Genomic DNA, 13,891 nt, shown 5'->3' with positions numbered 1-13,891 from the left:
TTTTTACAGGTTGATGAATAGTGGCGTTTTCCTCCACAATTTTTACACGTCCGTTTCTTTGATTCGGATTGGGAGACCTCTATCGGAGATTTAAACTGTGATGTAGTTTTCGGCTGACCCTTGATTTTCACAACTTGGGGGTCGCAAATAGGTATATCAACGGTTTCACTCATAAAATTAGACTGCACTTGGCTGCCACTAGTTGACAAGGCTTCTCTCTCTTCTCTTCTTCACATTCCGCCAACCACGCCTCTAAAGTCTCATCCATCTTCTTGAAAACAGTAGTTTTGCTCTGAAGTTCATCTACTACTCTCTGACACTTTGATATTATCTACCATTTCTAAACAGGAGTTACGTCATCATTATCATCTTCGCCTGTGGGCACCCCACTATCTATATGAAATGTTGCCCCAATTTTCCATCTATTTAGGAAATATCGTTCGGGAATGCTACTTAAACGCTTCAGGGACATTATGCGAAGGATGTGTTTGCATAAGATCCCTATGGTCTCAAACTTTGCACACGCACATGTGGCCTTTACACCTTCGTCAGATTCTTCATAGACAACTTTGCACCATTTCCAAGTCTCCTCATCACTCAATCCTGCACTGTATTCTGTCACATTGCCATTCTCACCCAATAAGTCATACCAACAGTCATTGCTATCCTTAAACTCCAATTGGAAAATGTTAAACATTGTCCTCGTTTAACATTTTCCAGCCTGTGCTTCCAATTTGTTCCTTGAAATCAATACATCATTTAAAGATTTAGTCCTGAAATCTTCTTCAGATTCTTTTTTACGACGATCAACAAACGCCTTAGCATATTGTTCCACAAATTCTGGTAGAGTAGTGCTCTAATTAACATATCCATCAAAGAATGAATTAATGCTTTGCTACGCGAACTAGAAGTTAGGCCAGCAGTGAAAGTGTTTCTAAAATAAGTTGGCACACAATGAGTCTGTAGCTCCCACATTTTCGCTAGCTAATTATTTTCAGAAATCCCATATTTCTCCACAAAATTTTCCCATTCTTTCTCACAATCGGGTATTTCTCTCTTATAAAACCACTTATTATAATCCTTACAAAAGTCAGATTCAGAATCTCGCATGCCTGCACTATGCTCAATCAGATGCCTATGAATGTGCCACGAGCAAAACCTATGACGGGTTTTTGGAAAACCATTTCTAATAGCATTTCTCATCGCCACTTCCATATCTGTAATTATACAACCCGGAGCTAACCCAAACATGCATTTAAACCACTGTTGAAATAACCATGTAATGTCTCCTCTTTCTCATCTGCGAGCAACGCGCATCCGAATACGGAAGGCTGCCTGTGGTGGTTAACTCCAGTGAATGGTGTGAATGGCATCAGAAACCTATTCGTCTTGTATGTAACATCGAATACAATTACGTTAGCAAATGTGAGGGAAGCATTCATTGCCCTTGAATCTGCCCAAAACATAGATCGCAAGTTCCCATTGTTATCCATCTCCATCTCAAAATAAAAATTCGAATCTTCTGCTTGTTTCTCATAGAACTGTCGAGCTATTATGAATGCTTCTTGCCCCATATTGTTATGCCTACGTACCCTCAAATGAGACACCACCTGATTTGTTGTGATGTCACTGGCGCCAGATGTCGAAGTAATTACCCTAGCAATGTTAGCAGGCTTAACCCCAATTTCATTGAGCTTCTCTATCATATTCTTACAAACCATATTCTTCACGAATTTATTATGTGAGCGATGCATTCCTCCTCTGGCAGGAGAGGTCAGATCATGACAATGTTTGGCTTCAAAACTAGTCACAATCCACTTCTCTTCTCTTTTTAATCTCCATCTTTGCTTCACAACCTTCTCTTACAGAGCGGCGCAACTTCACTTCTTTTCCAATCTGTCTCTTATCTTTAGGATTTCTGAAACCCTGTCTCTCACATACAAATCTCGTCGTTATCACTTCCAGATTTTTCTTTGACTTATTGGTCTTGGCTTTCCGTACACCAAACCCTATAGCCAACTCATAAACATCATAGAACTCGTACGCAGCTTCTGGGTTTTCAAACTCCTGACTAAGAAAGGGTTCATTAGCTACACTTCTCCCTCTATCATCCTCATTAAGCGTAGTAACGGTACCACTACACCCCTGCTCGTTATCAACATAACCTACAACATCCTCATTCGGAATTTCCCCCTCATTCTACATATCTAATTGATTGCCATTAACTTCATTGTCATAGACCACAACTAACCTATTACAGTAAACTTCATCAATCAAATGCCCACAAATTTGTGACACATTACTATCCATCACGTATATATAACAAATACAATAGTGAGTGAAAATGAACAACTCCATTGAAGGAAACAAGTAAATAAAGAAAAACCAGCGGATTTAAGCCTCATACAAACAATACAATTTCAAAGCCCAACCAATATTTGTGGGCAATTATGCAATTTAGCTAGGCAACCATTATGTGACATTTTTGTCAGATTTACCAAACAAATGGAACTACGCCATCCAAATTTCCAAGCTCATGCAATACGTAAATTTTAAGCAAACAAAACAAAAAAAAGCAGAAATATAAATTTTAAGCAAACAAAACAAGCCACAAGGCCCACAACTGGTAATGAAATCATCTTTAACCATCAAAAATATGATTCAATAACAGTTTAAACAAGAGGTCCATCAGGAAAGGGTTGGTTCAGAACAAGATTCAATACATTCCAAACATTTGGGTTCCATTAAATAACAAGTTCGGCTCTCTTTCTCGATCATAAGTCTCTCAAGACTGAAGCTAGGGTTCCAAGAAAATAAACCAGAACGCTTCAGTAGAGAGAGATTTGAAGAGAAAACAAAAAATCGAATAAATAAATAAGTACATACCCTAACCCGATAGGGCCTTTTGCATCTAAACTTGATTTTGGGTTTCGAACCAGAACCAGATGCCTTTAAGATCGATGAAAGAGAGAGTGAGGGAGATCAATGAAGGAGAGAGTGAGGGAGATAGATGAAGGAGAGATTGAACCAGAAACCATATGCTTTTAAGCTCTTAACTCGCCGAAGAAAGAAACCCTAGTTTCTTGAGTCGATGAAGGAGAGATTGAACGATCGTCACTTTGAAGAGGAGAGTGAGAGAGATGCGTCTTTGAAGCTTCGTAGCCTTTGGCGAAACCAGAAACCCTAGATTCTCGAATTTGTGCGAGAGAGAGGAGTGGTAGAGTAGAAAGAGGAGTCGGACTTATTTATTTAGGGTGGAGGGCTGAGATCATTTCACTTAATATTTGATGGCTATTAAAAGGGGGGACTAGAGAGGCTTATCTGGTCTACCATATATATATATATGGGCTCACTGTTCGTGAGCTCAAGTTCCCAAACACATGGGTCCCACATTTTTGTGGTGATACGAACCATTCATTGCAAGGCCCCATCATAGATAGGGTGTGTACCAAAAATCAGGTCCATTGGATCATCCTAACCCCTCCAAGAGTGGAGGGCAAAAATGGGCAGATTTGTCGACAAACAGTGCATGTCCATTTTTCCCTCCACTTTTGGATGGGTTAGGATGATCCTATGGACCTGATTTTTGGTACACACCCTATCTATATAAAGGCCTTCCAAATGAATGCTTTGGATCGCCCCAAAAAATGTGGGACCCATGTGTTTGTGGCACAGGAGCTCACATAAGCTATATGAGCTCGAGCTCACAAACAGTTTTCCCTATATATATATATATATATATATATATATATATATATATGAGGAAAAGGATTGTACGCTCGAGCGTACCAAGCTTATGGTACGCTCGAGTGCCCAATCACATGGATCCCACATTTTTTGTGGTGATCCAAGGTATTCATTTGCAAGGCACTATCATAGATAGGGTGTGTACCAAAAATCAGCGCTATTGAATCATCCTAATCCCTCCAAAAGTGGAGGGCAAAAATGGGCAGATTTGTGGTCTGTCCATTTTGCCCTCCACAAATGGATGGGTTAGAATGATCCTATGGAGCTGATTTTTCGTTCACATCCCATCTATGTAAGAGCCTTTCAAATGAATGCTTTGGATCATCCTAACAAAGTGGGCCCACATGTGCTTGGGCACTCGAGCGTATCATAAGCTTCGTACGCTCAAGTGTACAATCCTTTTCCTCTCTCTCTCTCTCTCTCTCTATATATATATATATATATATATATATATACACGTTACCCAGACACTTGTGGGTGCTCTTGACCATAGTTAGCAAAACTCCGTTTTTTTTAGAAAAACGCGTTTTATTGGTGTGCCGTTTAAAACTTTCATACCGAATAAAACTCCGTTTTTGAGGCAGACGTTTTAAACACGATTAAAATGCGTTTTAAACACGTTTTGTGGGCAAACTTTCCAATTTACCTCCACCATATTTTGTAAATCACAAAATTCTAAACTCATTTTCTTGTGTTTCCCTTTTTTTACTACGTTTTTTTTGAACGAGTATTGTATTAAACTCGAATTTTTGCCTTCATGTTTTTTTGGTGAATCACGTTTTGCTGACTATGCTCTTTACCAAAACTCGAAACTCTAGAAAGTTTCCCTTAAGAACCAAATAAAATAAGACTTCCCCCCTAAACTCCTTAACTTTCTCCCCACTTAAATAAGTGGGATTTGATGGGCCTTATTTTATTTCAAAAACTCACTTAAGTGATTTTATAATAAAAAGATTGAAATACCCCCCTAATGACTTAAAAGGATTCAAAGACTAAATAAAAAACTCTTCTTAACAATAATGAGGGGCCCCTCATCCCATTTAACTCGTTGATTCTTGTGAAGGATGGTCCCATTGTTTGTTTCTTTTTTTATGCAGGTTGGGCTGCTGCTATCCACTCCTACAATGATCCATCCGTGGATTTAAGCGGTGAGTTACAACACTTGTAACTTAGATCTTTGTGTTTGTATGATAATTTTGTTAAATACTATTTTTTGTTTGATGAATAAATACATGGCTGGTTGGGATCTTGTTTTGCTAGCATGTAGTTGTTCCACTGGTTGTATAGACGTTGTCACACGGTGATGTGTACTAGCATTATGTGATATAACCTTGGCATCTTATGTTATTGTGTAATTTAGCACCGTGCAATTCTTACTACAATTTTTTTTAATTGGACTTCGTTGGTTATCTAAAAAATCTTGATATTAGATTCTAGGTGCTATAATCTTCTCTTTTATGCATTCTTTTATGAGGCTGCTCCCTTTTGTTTTATTTTTAAGTGGGAAAGGGAGGGTTCTATGAGGTTTCCCATACCCTCTGCTGATCTTTTTTTCTTCTGCGGCCGGGGGGGGGGGGGGGATGGGGTGGAGTGGGTACCTACCTTTTTTCTGATCTTATGGGCTTTCTTTGGTCAACAGCCAGATGGATCCAATGTTTGTTTCCTTTGGTTGGCATGAGGGGGGTGAGACCTTGTGAGGTGTGACCACATGGTAGTGCACCGGTGGTTCGCACATTGCATCAAAGTTTGACACATCTTGCAAATCATTGAAGTGGTCCTGTGCTGTCACTACCTTCGTGCGAACAGAAAACAACCATGGGGGCTTTTGACTTTTGATATTTTTATAAAGGTGACTTTATTAAATAAAAACTGCTGTTCAAAAGGATGAAGGGGACAAGGTGTCCCCCCATCACTAAAATAATGTGCTATTTAGAATCTGAAATATATACAATAAAATTCTAAATCCCAGCCAACAACGCCTGTGCAGCGCTAGACCAAAACTCTTCTGCATGACGAGTATCCACCGTGGCCTTTGCAGTCTCGTTGTTTTTGACGTTGGCGGATCTGAAAATATGCGAGAAACCCGGTCGAATGACCTTGCAACAGTCCCTAATTTCCGAAATAATGGTAGATAGTTTCCAAGGACCCGGGGCTTCTCCACTTGCCCAAGCGATGACATTGGAGGAATCTCCCTCCACTATCAAGGACCCCAGACGATGGTGAATGAACCACTTAAGACCATGCAGCAGAGCTCTTGCTTCCACCTCATTGGATTCTCAAATTCCTGCCGGGCCGGAGTAAGAAAAAATTATATTTCCCTCGGCATCACGGATAAGTCCTCCAATCCCTGCAAGTCCCGTTTTGCCTTTGGCACTGCCATCAAAGTTAAGCTTGAGCCAACCACGTGTGGGTGGCTTCCAAGATGGTGAGGGACAACTTTTAACTATTTTCTCCCAAATAATTTGCTGCCAATTTCTCAAAATGTCTAACACTGAATATTAATCCAAACAATTAACTGACTTAGCCCAAGAAATCAGATCTATCTTTATCTCAGTTATGAGCCTGGCGGTGCATTTTTCTCTGTCTTCAAAGATTCTCATGTGTCTCTCTTGCCAAATATGCCAAATTATTGCGAAAGGTGCCATTTTTCAAAGCGGGTCTATCCTTTGACTTTTGATCTCTCTCCAGCCATCTGACTATAGAAAGCCCCGACTTAACATCAAATGAACATCTGGCAAAAACACCACCTCATCTTTTGACCCATGGGTGACTGACCGCTTGTCAAAATTCAGAAATGCTGGGATATAATGTTAAAACCCCTCACTTTGGTGAGGGTTTTATGCCAAAATTGAATTCGACGTTGCTTATTGAGTTTATTTAGTGGTTATACTAATCTTCTATGCCTTAGATGTATATGGGTTATAATGATTGCTTTTAAAACAGTTATTCATAAAATTGAATCAAACATTACTTGTCGAGTTTATGTAGTGGTATACTAATCTTCTATACTGTTGAAGTATAAAAGTTTAAATAACGCTTTTCTCCAACAGATTAAGCTTTTGGAGTAACTGGTAGTTTCACATGGTGGGAGTAACTGGTAGTTTCACATGGTATCAAAGCCAAAGGTCCTGAGTTCAAACCTCCTAGATAGCAAAAATCCACATGCAATGGCCAAACCCAAAAGAGGGGCCACATGTGCCACACGTAGGCCAAATCCAAAAAGAGGGGCCACACGTGAGGGGGAGTGTTAAAGTATAAAAGATTAAATAACGCCTTTCTCCAACAGCTTAAGCTTTTGGAGTAACTGGTAGTTTCACATATACCTTATATTTATGTGTTATAATGATTGTTTTAAAACATTTCTTCAATTTTCTTCTTGTTTACTTCTTGCGTGGAAGTTCCGCTAACAATTGATTTTCCAACATCACCTTTCTAGATTGAGTTCATCTAGTGTATTTGGTGATAGTAAGATCTTAAAAGTTCTTGCTTTTCAGCAGGGACCTCCAGTGGTGTCGAGATATTGCTGATTTATTATCATCTCTCTATTGTTGACTCATTATTGGTCAGTGCTATCAAGGCCTTATCTTTCTTTCCTCGGTTGGTGTTGATGTCATAGCGTCGTGGCATGAGAAGAATATCAACCAAGGACTATCCCTTGTTCACATATTTTTATGGATATGCTTCTTCTACGCCCAACGTGTACAACTTTTTCCTAGATTAGCTTCCATAACTTGTTTTTTTCATTAGTTTTTAGTGAATGTGTTTGAGAAAGCAACTGATATGATTTTTTTGAAAAATGACATATTTCATTAATATTAAGATACCATTCGGGACCAGGAATCCCAGCTTACTTCTCAAAATATTAAAGAGCAAAGGCACGGGCATACCCGAAACCAGTACGAAAATATAAAAAGTAAAGAAAAGTACACTATCCTAGACTACTCCTTCCTTCCTTTCAACAGCCTGAAGGGGGCTCACAGAAAGGATGCTATTTTCGTTACTCCCCTTTGGGCTCCAGCCTTCGCTAGGCTATTAGCTACCTCATTCGCCGATCGCCTACGGTGTTCAATCCTCGGATCAAGCACCGTTATCAGGTCCAATACTTCTGCAACCAGTTCTTGCAATTTCCAAGGTCCCTTAGAGGAACCAGAGGCCCAGGCTACAGCATTGGTAGAGTCACTTTCAACAATTAGGGGACGTTGGTTATTTTCAAAAGCCCATCACAATCCGAATAGGAGAGCTCTGATTTTCGCTTCGTTTGCATCACAGATACCAGCCGGTTCGGAGAAATTCATAACCATCGAGGCGCTGGAGTTTCTAATAAGTCCCCCTATACCAGCCTTCCCTGGATTACCAAGGGAGCAACCGTCAAAGTTGAGTTTCAGCCACCCCAATGGCGGTGGAACCCATTTAGGTTTGGGCTTGGTCCTGATTGCTTTGTCCCATATGACTGACCACCAATTCCTTATAAGATCTCCCATCCCATAAGTTGTTCATTTCTTAGCTTTTGTCCATGAAATTAATTCCACTTTAATGTCCGAAGCCAGACGACCAGATGTTTTGCTTTTTCCCTCAGATATCCGTCTGTTACATTCCTTCCAGACGTTCCAAATTATGGCGTAGGGGAAGGTCGACCATAATGCTCTACCTGTGTCACTGAAGGGACCAGAATGCCACCCAAGGAGCATAGAGCTACTAAATTCGGGACATATCCAGGATATACCGAAAACTCCTACCGCTCTCACCCACAGACGGAATGAGTAAGGGCAATGCGACATAAGATGATCCAACGTTTCTTCATGGTGCCGACAGAAAATGCACATACTTGGTAGGCTGAAGTGTCTTCTCTTCAAGCGATCACAAGTATTTATTTTCCTATGGACTACCGTCCACCCAAAAGCAACCACCCTCGGAGAGGCTAAAGATTTTCAGATTCGCCCGATTGGTGATGGTTAGCCAGCATTTAAGGCTGTGAAAAAGGATTTTGTTGTGAAGTCTCCTTTGGATTCCGGCATCCCTATCCGCTCATCTTCCTTAAACTGTGAGCAGTATTTCCACTCCAGAACAGATACTAGTCTCTGTAAATCATGGATTTCCTCCTCCTTAAGGTCCCTGCATAAACGTATATCCCAGAAACCTCTGCCTCCCTGACCTTTTCTTACTAAATAATCTGAAACCGTTGCATAAGGACTTACTGCAATTCTGAATATTCTTAGGAATTCCGTACTCAGTAGCGATTTACCACACCAGAGGTCTAACCAGAATCTTACGTTCGTGCCGATACCCAATTTGTAGCGTATTTCCTGTTCAAAGTCTTCCTTAACATAATAGATGGATTTCCATGCTCTTGATCCCTTCCCTCTCGGTGGTTTTTTAATGTTCCAGTCCCCCCATTCAGATCCATATTTCAACCCAACTACCCGATGCCACAGTGTTGTTTTCTCCACACCATACCTCCATAACCGTTTTCCGAGTAATGATTTGTTTCGCAATCTGAGCTCCCCAATCCCCAAGCCTCCGTTTCTTTTGGGTTGGGTCACCTCCCAATTAATTAAATGTTTCAACTTCTTTGTCTCACTGTCTCCATCCCATAAGAAATTCCGCTATAATCTTTCAATTCTCAGTGCTACCTTGACCGGTATTTTGAAGAGAGACATGAAATAAACCGGCATGTTAGAGAGTGCCGCTTTTATTAGTGTTATTCTACCCCCAATAGAGATATAACTTTTCTTCCACGTTGCTAACTTCCTCTCTATTCTTTCCACCACCAGATCCCATTGAGCAGTCAATGGAATTCCAAACCCCAAAGGTAAGCCCAAATAGGACACAGGGAAGGTCCCAGCGCTGCACCCAATTGTCCTTGCCAACCTTTGAATATCTCGTTGATCCTTGTTGATTCCCAAGAGCATGCTTTTGCTGAAATTAATTTTAAGGCCAGAAATGACCTCAAACCATTTAAATATCTTCATGGTGTTAGGGATAGCTTGGGAGTTGTTTTGCAAGAACACTGGCGTATCGTCCGCAAATTGGAGATGAGTAATTTCTTCACCAGCAGGTCCAGCTTGCAGCCCCCGAATTAAGCCCAATCTATTTGCTTTAGTCATCATCTGACTAAGGGCTTCCGCCACCATTATAAATAGGTATGGAGCTAAAGGATCCCCCTGGCGGATACCTCTAGATGCCTTGAAAAAGCCCTTAGCTGCACCATTAATGATGACCGAGAAATGGTTAAATGATATGAGTGACCTAACCCACATCCTCCATCATTTCTTGTATAAAATCAAGGACGTCCCGGTCCACATGACCATAGGCTTTCTCAATATCTATCTTAAACACTAAGCCTGAGCGTCCACTTCTCTTCGCCGAGTCGATAAGTTCGTTAGCAATGACGACCCCATCCAAGATTTGCCTTGATTCAACGAATGCTCCTTGGAACTGGGATATGATACCTCCCATGGAATTTTTCACTCTTCTTGCCAGCAGTTTGGCGATGATTTTAAGGATGCTATGCATCAGACTAATAGGGCGGAAATCCTTAATCCTCATAACTCCTCCTTTAGGAATTAGAGCAATGAAGGGTGCTTTTGCAGCCTCGCTGATGATTCCCCTTTGCTGGAATTCATGAAAGAAAGCCATAATGTCTCCCTTTAGTATGCTCCAAAAGTTTTGAAAGAAGGCCATCGGAAAACCATCCAGACCCAGGGCCTTGTCCCCGGCCATTGAGAGAATGGTCTGTTCAACTTCCTCTTCCGAAAAATTCCGATCCAACATTAGTCTTTGATCAGGAGTAATATTCTTGAATTGCACTCCAGCCAATTTTAGTCGCCACTCCGAGGACCTAGAGTATAACATCGAGTAATATTCCACAATTTTTGCTTTGATGAGAGTTTGGTCTTCAATTTCTGAATCCCCATCCTTCAAGCAGTTGATTTAGTTGATTCTCCTTCGTGAGTTTGCAGTTTTATGGAAGTACTTCGAGTTCATATCCCCAGCTTTAAGCCACAAGGCTCGAGATTTTTGCTGCCACCGGATCTCTTCTCTTCGTAAAATCGCCTTATTTTCCTCCGGGAGTTTTAGGCGATCCATTTTTCCTCTATTGATAACGGGTCGTCCCCGTCTCTGCTTTCTAAGAGGACCAACCTGCTAGAGATCTTCTCCTTCCTTCGTTTAGTTTCTTCATCAACGATCTTTTGCCATTCTTTAATTTTCAATTTTAGCTCCTTCAATTTTTATTTTTTTTGAAGAGGCAAGCAGGAAAATATATAAAAGGGAAGACCAAGGAAGTCACCCAGGAGAATACAACAAAGAAAAGAAAGGTACAAGAGCCTCAAGGAGGCATAAAATAAAAAAACTCCAAAACATCCTTAACAACACCCTTCCAAGCAAAAGCATCAGCCTCTCCATTAGCAGATCTTTGCACATGATAAAAAATAATAGAAGAACCACAAACAATATCATTGATCTCATCAAGGCTCTCCATTAGCAGATCTTTGCACATGATAAAAAACAATAGAAGAACCACAAACAATATCATTGATCTCATCAAAGATAGACCAAAATCTCCAGGGAGGAAACGCGGATAACCGAAGCCACCTGATAACATTAAAAGAGTCGCCTTCCACAATAGAATTATTCAGAAGACCCCTATCAATATGTTTGATGCCCTCAAAAGCCGCTCTAACCTCAGCTTCGCTGGAATCGTAAACACCCAGGGGACCAGAAAAAGTCCAAACAAACTCACCGCTAGAATAGCGACGTAGACCACCTATGCCTGCCGGCCCCGGGTTTCCAAAACTCGAACCATCAAAGTTAATTTTCAGTTTACCAAGAGGAGGCGGGCTCCACTTTGGGATCACCTTGGGGCAATGTGACCCCTCCAACCAGATCACACGCCAACCTTCCCATAAATCAAAAGTTGAAATAAACTGGAAGGAGGGTAAACATCTAGCTCTTGCGATAACAGAAGTTATGATATTGATATACACTCTATGGGCAGGTTTATGAACACCCTTAAAAACTCTAGCATTTCTCTCATTCCAGTTCTCCCAAAAAGTAGAAAACATACACAAATTCCGTAAACTTCTTCTTCCAAGGCACCCCCTACCAACACAACAACGCCTCCAAAATAGAACCAGGAAACACCCAGCATAAACCAAATCTTTCCAAAATCATACCCCACACAATTCTAGCAAAACTGCAGTGAATGAAGAGATGACTAGCCGACTCCCCATCTTTAAGGCATAGAGGACAATGATCGACAAGAAACATTCCCCTTTTTTCTAAGGAAATTAATGGTTTGAATCCTGTCCCTGCATACTGCCCACCCAAAGAAACTCACCCAAGGAGGGCAAAGAGATTTCCAAACCTTGTCTAGAGAAGAGGGAGATGAGCATGGTAGGAGATGCGAATAAAAAGACTTGACAGAGAAGAAGCCAGATTTGTCCCAAATCCAAACTTTCTTATCCTCCCCGGAATCCTTGATATAGCAAGATTCTAACATTTGAAAGAGACGCGCTAGATCATCCAACTCTCTTTCAAAAAAATTCCTACAGAAAGCCGGCATCCACACAACTCTCCCACCTTCCCAAGCAAAGAACCCCTTCAATTTTTGGCAGAGAATGTACCCTTTCCAGCCTCTGATTTCTATTTCTTCCCACCACTGCTTGACATTTTCTTCACAACCCGTTACCTCCAAGAGGTTCAAATCAAACCTAAACGGCCAGGGTCCCCCAGAGAAATTAGAAATTTCCAGTATAACCGCATTGTGATCAGACACAGATCTTGGGAGCGCCTTCTGAGAGATTAGAGGAGAGCACTCCTCCCATTCTCGTGTGATAAGAACCCGGTCGATTATGCTCATTATCAGCCGATCCTGATTATTGGACAAGGTAAACCTTGCTCCGTTTAGTGGAAGATCTATCAATTCATGGTCTTGGATAAAATTAGAGAAGTTTCTCATGCTAGTTGTGATTGTGGTATGTGTGTTCTGTTATGAAGGGAATCAGATCGTATTAAAGTCAACACCAAGGATCCGCGCACCCTGCTAGGCTTCTCTAATGCTCATCAAATCACACCATAGGTCTCGTCTCTCTAAGGCCCTGACCGGTCCATAAATGATTGTAAGCATCAATTTTTCATTCCAATCGAAAGAGGAGAAGAAGATCGATATCAAGAACCTCCCCATGCGAACTTCTTCCTGATGGAATCGCCCTTCTTTCCAGATTACAATAATCCCTCCTGTTGTACCCATTGCATCTTTTGCAAGCCATTCTCGCTGATTTCTACCCCAAGTCTTGTTGATGACGGTGTCTGCTACCCCCATTAGCTTGGATTCAATAACAGCCATCAAATCTAGCCTGCTTTGATAAATAAAATCATTTACCGCATGTGTCTTCCTATCTTCCCTTAATCCCCTGATATTCCAAAAACTGAGCTTCATTGGGAGCGGGGATTAGGACTCCCCGCTGACAGTGGCTTATGTGAGCAGGACCCGCCTCCCCAAAGTTGGAAACAACTTTGTTAAATTTCCATGGTGTGATTGACCTGTCTTCGTGACTACGAAGAATCATCCCCTTTTTTGCCACACTCCAGCGACGTGTTCCTTTGCGATCAGTCCTGAACCTCCAGATTTTTTCGATCCTTGTTTTAGGACTCGTAGGGCCTGGGCAACTTTTTCCTGTAAACTTGGCGAGAGGAGGGGCAAGTGGGTCTTTTTCCGCCCCGTTACGTTATTCATTGAGTCATCACGTGCTCTAGCTATGATGTCCGGTCTTGTGACCGTTGTGGTGAGCCTGTCAAAGGCTTTTGGAATTTGAAAACTCTCTCTGGGCCCAGTTTTGAGTCTTGGGACCAGTGCCACCTTGTTTCAGGACACGAGGCTGCCATGTGGCAGCGGGGCCAACGGTCATCTTTCCAGCGGTCGATGAGTCATCGGAACGTGCCGTTCCAAGTTCCGGTGTCTTCTCTCATCCCTTCCGGCCCGTAATTTGTTCAAATTCCTCCGACTAGCGGACATTTGGTCGATGGCTTCCCGGTGAGAGGAGAGAGATTTGGGGGGCTTCTCCTAGGATCCTAATTAGGGGTGTTCATTATTCGGTTATAACCGAACCGAACCGAACTGGTTTGGTCGGTTCGGTTCGGTTTT

At 41.6% G+C, this 13,891-nt stretch overlaps 1 protein-coding gene across 2 annotated transcripts in view; it reads left to right on the top strand.

Annotated features, from left to right (window-relative positions):
* Positions 1-13,891, top strand: part of LOC143858387 (uncharacterized) — a 31,464-nt gene that overhangs the window by 15,033 nt on the left and 2,540 nt on the right. The window contains exon 4 of one of the 2 annotated variants that reach the window (XM_077369025.1): positions 4,845-4,895. The exons of the other annotated variant lie outside the window; for it this stretch is intronic. Within the exon in view, the coding sequence (XP_077225140.1) occupies positions 4,845-4,895 (51 nt within the window). The remainder of the gene's footprint in view (positions 1-4,844; positions 4,896-13,891) is intronic. 2 annotated transcript variants of the gene reach the window in all.

Source organism: Tasmannia lanceolata, unplaced genomic scaffold, assembly GCF_043159265.1.
Source record: "Tasmannia lanceolata isolate RefF3 unplaced genomic scaffold, GAP_Taslan_0.1 ptg000026l, whole genome shotgun sequence".
Classification (NCBI taxonomy): domain Eukaryota; kingdom Viridiplantae; phylum Streptophyta; class Magnoliopsida; order Canellales; family Winteraceae; genus Tasmannia; species Tasmannia lanceolata.
The sequence above is the reverse complement of the archived record's forward strand: the minus strand, read 5'-3'. Positions and strand labels throughout refer to the sequence as shown.